The 6,086-nt window shown below is 44.2% G+C and overlaps 1 protein-coding gene across 1 annotated transcript; it reads left to right on the top strand.

The window, feature by feature from the left end:
- Window positions 1–2,971: 2,971 nt before the first annotated feature.
- On the top strand, window positions 2,972–5,342 carry LOC145877173 (NLR family CARD domain-containing protein 3-like). Its single transcript, XM_082972464.1, has 2 exons — window positions 2,972–3,194; window positions 3,565–5,342. Exons 1-2 carry the CDS (start codon window positions 2,984–2,986, stop codon window positions 5,337–5,339), a joined length of 1,986 nt encoding a protein of 661 aa, XP_082828590.1. The 5' UTR covers window positions 2,972–2,983; the 3' UTR covers window positions 5,340–5,342.
- Window positions 5,343–6,086: the final 744 nt, after the last annotated feature.

Here is a 6,086-nt window from a genome sequence, read left to right as displayed (position 1 = left end):
TCTGTCTGTCTGTCTGTCTGTCTGTCTGTCTGTCTGTCTGTCTGTCTGTCTGTCTGTCTGTCTGTCTGTCTGTCTGTCTGTCTCTGTCTTTGTCTCTGTCTGTCTCTGTCTGCATGTCTCCGTCTGTCTGTCTGTCTGTCTGTCTGTCTGTCTGTCTGTCTGTCTGTCTGTCTGTCTGTCTGATCCAGAGCTCTTCTTATGTTTCCCATCTGAGATCAGAGTAGATGAGAGATGTAATGTTTGTCTCTGTTGTGTTGAAGTCCAATCAAGCAGGAGAGACCAGCCTCCCCTGTTCCCAGCTGTGTGTCCATGAAGAGTGACCAGTCTATGGAACCTCCTATATCCTTTAGAGAGGGAGACTTTCCTACTGAACAAAGGTAAGAAGAACTCATGGGTCATGGTCAGTGAGTTAAACAACACTGTCTCTAGTCATTTCTCCTCTCCCATTTTCACATTTCTTTTGGTTGTTTTCATAATCCATAGGCTAATACTTTTGTCCATTTTCATAGTCCTAAAACAATATTAAACAAACACAACATTCCCTCCCTGTGTGTGTGTGTCTCTCTGTCTGTCTATCTGTCTGTCTGTCTGTCTGTCTGTCTGTCTGTCTGTCTGTCTGTCTGTCTGTCTGTCTGTCTGTCTGTCTGTCTGTCTGTCTGTCTGTCTGTCTGTCTGTCTGTCTGTCTGTCTCTGTCTGTCTGTGTCTGTCTCTGTCTGTGTGTATTTCGCTGTCTGTGTGTCTGTCTATGTCTGTCTGTGTGTCTGTCTCTGTCCGTCTGTGTGTCTGTCTATCTGTCTCTGTCTGGCTGTGTGTCTGTCTCTATCTGTCTGTGTCTGTCTCTGTCTGTGTGTCTTTCTCTGTCTGTCTGTCTGTCTGTGTCTCTGTCTCTGTGTCTCTCTGTCTCTTTGCCTGTCTGTCTGTCTGTCTCTTTGCCTGTCTGTCTGTCTGTCTGTCTGTCTGTCTGTCTGTCTGTCTGTCTGTCTGTCTGTCTGTCTGTCTGTCTGTCTGTCTGTCTGTCTGTCTGTCTGTCTGTCTGTCTGTCTGTCTGTCTCTATCTATCTCTATCTGTCTGTGTCTGTCTATGTCTGTGTGTCTGTCTATGTCTGTCTGTGTGTCTGTCTCTGTCCGTCTGTGTGTCTGTCTATCTGTCTCTGTCCGTCTGTGTGTCTGTCTATCTATCTCTGTCTGGCTGTGTGTCTGTGTCTCTGTGTCTCTGTGTCTCTCTGTCGCTGTGTCTGTCTGTCTCTGTGTCTCTGTGTCTGTCTGTCTGTCTGTCTGTCTGTCTGTCTGTCTGTCTGTCTGTCTGTCTCTGTCTCTGTCTGTCTCTGTCTGCATGTCTCCGTCTGTCCGTCTGTCCGTCTGTCCGTCTGTCTGTCTGTCTGTCTGTCTGTCTGTCTGTCTGTCTGTCTGTCTGTCTGTCTGTCTGTCTGTCTGTCTCTGTCTCTTTGTCTGTCTGTGTGTCGCTGTGTCTGTCTGTCTCTGTGTCTCTGTGTCTCTGTGTCTCTGTCTCTCTGTCTGTCTGTCTGTCTGTCTGTCTGTCTGTCTGTCTGTCTGTCTGTCTGTCTGTCTGTCTGTCTGTCGCTTTGCCTGTCTCTCTGCCTGTCTGTCTGTCTGTCTGTCTCTATCTGTCTCTGTCTGTCTGTGTCTGTCTCTGTCTGTGTGTATTTCGCTGTCTGTGTGTCTGTCTCTGTCCGTCTGTGTGTCTGTCTCTGTCTGGCTGTGTGTCTGTGTCTCTCTGTCTCTGTGTCTCTCTGTCGCTGTGTCTGTCTGTCTCTGTGTCTCTCTGTCTGTCTGTCTGTCTGTCTGTCTGTCTGTCTGTCTGTCTGTCTGTCTGTCTGTCTGTCTGTCTGTCTGTCTGTCTGTCTGTCTGTCTGTCTGTCTGTCTGTCTGTCTCTATCTCTATCTGTCTGTGTCTGTCTATGTCTGTGTGTATTTCGCTGTCTGTGTGTCTGTCTATGTCTGTCTGTGTGTCTGTCTCTGTCCGTCTGTGTGTCTGTCTATCTGTTTCTGTCTGGCTGTGTGTCTGTGTCTCTGTGTCTCTCTGTCGCTGTGTCTGTCTGTCTCTGTGTCTCTGTCTCTGTGTCTGTCTGTGTCTGTCCGTCTGTCCGTCTGTCTGTATGTCTGTCTGTTTGTCTGTCTGTCTGTCTGTCTGTCTGTCTGTCTGTCTGTCTGTCTGTCTGTCTGTCTGTCTGTCTGTCTGTCTGTCTGTCTGTCTGTCTGTCTGTCTGTCTGTCTGTCTGTCTGATCCAGAGCTCTTCTTATGTTTCCCATCTGAGATCAGAGTAGATGAGAGATGTAATGTTTGTCTCTGTTGTGTTGAAGTCCAATCAAGCAGGAGAGACCAGCCTCCCCTGTTCCCAGCTGTGTGTCCATGAAGAGTGACTGGTCTATGGGTCATCCTATAGTGTTTAGAGAGGGAGACTTTTCTACTGAACAAAGGTAAGAAGAACTCATGGGTCATGGTCAGTGAGTTAAACAACACTGTCTCTAGTCATTTCTCCTCTCCCATTTTCACATTTCTTTTTGTTGTTTTCATAATCCATAGGCTAATACTTTTGTCCATTTTCATAGTCCTAAAACAATATTAATTAAACAAACACAATATTCCCTCCCTGTGTGTGTGTGTGTGTGTGTGTGTGTGTGTGTGTGTGTGTGTGTGTGTGTGTGTGTGTGTGTGTGTGTGTGTGTGTGTGTGTGTGTGTGTGTGTGTGTGTGTGTGTGTGTACTGTAATCTCATGTTTTGTCCACAGAAACCAACAGGAGAGATCAGAGTCAGAGATTCTCAGTGGTCAGTCTTCCCAGAGTCATCAAACAGACCTGGCCTCCATATTCAGTGTATGTGATCCTGTTATGTACATTTGTTTTTGTTTACCTCAAGTAAAGTTGATCTGTCAATCATTCATTAATGTGTTAATGAGAAAGCATTTCTTCTCTTGATTAACTTATTTACTTGATTTATTTCAGTTGCTTGAAGAGAAAATTATGACATTTGTGAAGAATGAGCTGAAGATGTTCAAGAGGATTCTTAGTCCAGAACTCCCAGAAGGCTTTGAGAGTCAGAAGCAGGATGAGGAAGTGGTGGATGCTGAAGATGAGAAGCAGGAGAGCAGTGCCAGAGAGGGGGCTCTGAAGATCACACTGCACGTCCTGAGGAAAATGAACCAGAAGGAGCTTGCTGACACACTGGAGAAATGTAAGATCTGTCTGCCACATGTTGAATGATGTTTTATAACATTTAAAAGCTGTGGCTAAAGTCCAGCAAAAGTAGCTGTGTAACTCAATGATATTGTAGCAGCCTTAACACAACACCTTGTGACCTCATCACGTAGCAGAAGGGATGTGTTGTGTTGATTAATTTAGAGAGAGAGACAGAGAGAGACAACATTAATAATACCATCAATAATACCAATAATAATTTAATCAGTCACACCAGTCTGTAATGCATTATGAAAACATTTACACATTTATACACTCAGTTAAGAGAATAAATGATTATAATTTAAACTTTATAACAGTCCTACAATACTGTAGGCATTAAATCATATCCTCTGTGTTATTTCTAGATTCAGATGAGCTTGCTGTGATTTGCCAACATGAACTCAAATCTAATCTAAAGAAGAAGTTTCAATGTGTATATGAGGGGATCGCTAAACAAGGAAACCCAACACTTCTCAATAAGATCTACACAGAGCTCTACATCACAGAGGGAGGAACAGGAGAGGTCAATAATGAACATGAGCTGAGACAGATTGAGACAACAACCAGGAAACAAGCAAGACCAGAGACTGCAATCAAATGTAACGACATCTTCAAACCCTTAACTGGACAAGACAAACTTATCAGAACTGTGCTGACAAAGGGTGTCGCTGGCATTGGAAAAACAGTCTCTGTGCAGAAGTTCATTCTGGACTGGGCTGAAGGAAAAGCAAATCAGGATGTCCAATTTGTATTTTCATTCCCTTTTCGGGAGCTGAATTTGATGAAAGAGGACAAACGTACTTTCATTGAACTTCTTAATCACTTCTCAATGGAAACCAAACAATCAAGAATCTCCAACTTTGACAAGTACAAAGTTCTGTTCATCTTTGATGGCCTGGATGAGTGTCGACTGCCCCTAGACTTCCAGAATAACAAGATCTGTTGGGACGTCACAAAGTCAACCTCAGTGGATGTTCTGCTGACAAATCTCATCAAGGGAAACCTGCTTCCCTCTGCTCTCCTCTGGATAACTACCCGACCTGCAGCAGCCAATAGGATCCCTTCAGAGTGTGTTGACCAGGTGACAGAGGTACGAGGGTTCAATGACCCACAGAAGGAGGAGTACTTCAGGAAGAGATTCAGGGATGAGGACCTGGCCAGCAGAATCATCTCACACATAAAGACATCAAGGAGCCTCCACATCATGTGCCACATTCCAGTCTTCTGTTGGATTTCTGCAACAGTCCTCGAACACATGCTGAAACATAAGAGAGAAGAGATGCCCAAGACTCTGACTGAGATGTACACACACCTTGTGGTGTTTCATACCAAACAGAAGATTGAAAAGTATCTTGGGGAAGAAGAGACAGATCCACACTGGAATAACGAGAGCATTCTGTCACTGGGAAAACTGGCTTTTCAACAGCTTGTGAATGGCAATCTGATTTTCTATGAAGGAGACCTGAAGGAGGCTGGCATTGATGTCAGTGAAGCCTCAGTGTACTCAGGATTGTGCACACAGCTCTTTAAAGAGGAATGTGTGCTGTACCAGGACAAGGTGTACTGCTTTGTTCATCTGAGCATTCAGGAGTTTCTGGCTGCTGTATATGTGTTCCTCTCATTCATCAACAACAATGACAATCTATTGGACAAACCGAAAACAAAAGACGAGCCTGAAGTTACTTTCTACAAGAGTGCTGTGGATAAAGCCTTACAAAGTGAGACAGGAAACCTGGACCTGTTCCTCCGCTTCCTTCTGGGTCTCTCACTGGAGTCCAATCAGAAGCACTTACAAGGTCTGCTGACAAAGACAAGAAGCAGCTCACAGAGCTATGAAGAAACAGTCAAGTACATCAAGGAGAAGATCAGGGAGAATCCCTCTCCAGAGAGGAGCATCAATCTGTTCCACTGTCTGAATGAACTGAATGACCATTCTCTAGTGCAGGAGATCCAAAGCTACCTGAGCTCAGGAAGTCTCTCAAAACCCAACCTGTCACCTGCACAGTGGTCAGCTCTGGTCTTTGTGTTGCTGACTTCAGAAAAGGAGCTGGATGTGTTTGACCTGAAGAAATACTCCAGATCAGAGAAAGGTCTTCTGAGGCTGCTGCCAGTGGTCAAAGCCTCCAGAGCTGCTCTGTGAGTAAATAAAATGACATTTAACTAATCATCAGGAAGAAATATTCAGTTTAGAGAAAAAGATGTATTATAATATGTATATAATATTATATTGAATAACATATTGAATCAGATATTCAATCTAGTATTACAATATGACCATACAATTCTAGGAGACGGAAGATGAATCTATATGTTGTGTGGGAGAATAAACCAAATGCATCTTCCATTGTCCTTCTACACTACTGGTGTTAAATTAACAGTGTGTTTGAAGTCATGATGATCTCTTTGCAGGCTGTCAGGCTGTGGAGTCACAGAGGGAGGCTGTGCTTCTCTGGTCTCAGTTCTCAGTTCAAACCCCTCACACCTGAGAGAGCTGGACCTGAGAAACAATGACCTGAAGGATTCAGGAGTGAAGCTGCTCTCTGCTGGACTGGGGAATCCCCACTGCAGACTGGAGACTCTGAGGTCAGTATTCCTGTAGTTGGTCAACAAGTGATAACTGTTCACCAGATCCACATGTGTTTACCAGGCACACATAGTACACACCATATGTGTTTGGACAGTGAAGCTTACAGTTTTAAATGTGGTGCTATGATCCAGCATTTTGGATTTGAGTTGTTTCATATTAGGTGACCTTACAGAATGTCACCTTTTATTTGAGGGTATTTTCATACATATCTGTTTTACCGTTTAGAAATTAAAGCACTTTCTGTACGTAGTTCTCCCATTTGAAGAAGTCTTAAACCTGTTAGGGCTAGGGGGCAGCATT

Source organism: Salmo salar, unplaced genomic scaffold (genome assembly GCF_965601325.2).
Source record: "Salmo salar unplaced genomic scaffold, fSalSal1 ptg000691l, whole genome shotgun sequence".
Taxonomy (NCBI): Eukaryota; Metazoa; Chordata; class Actinopteri; order Salmoniformes; family Salmonidae; genus Salmo; species Salmo salar.
This window is presented reverse-complemented; position numbering and strand designations above follow the sequence as displayed.

Bases quoted from the DNA above. Each gene is read 5' to 3' on its own strand.
- LOC145877173 (XM_082972464.1), top strand. From the start codon at position 2,984: ATGACATTTGTGAAGAATGAGCTGAAGATGTTCAAGAGGATTCTTAGT. The intron at 3,195-3,564 runs GTAAGATCTGTC...TGTTATTTCTAG, and splicing joins TGCTGACACACTGGAGAAAT to ATTCAGATGAGCTTGCTGTG.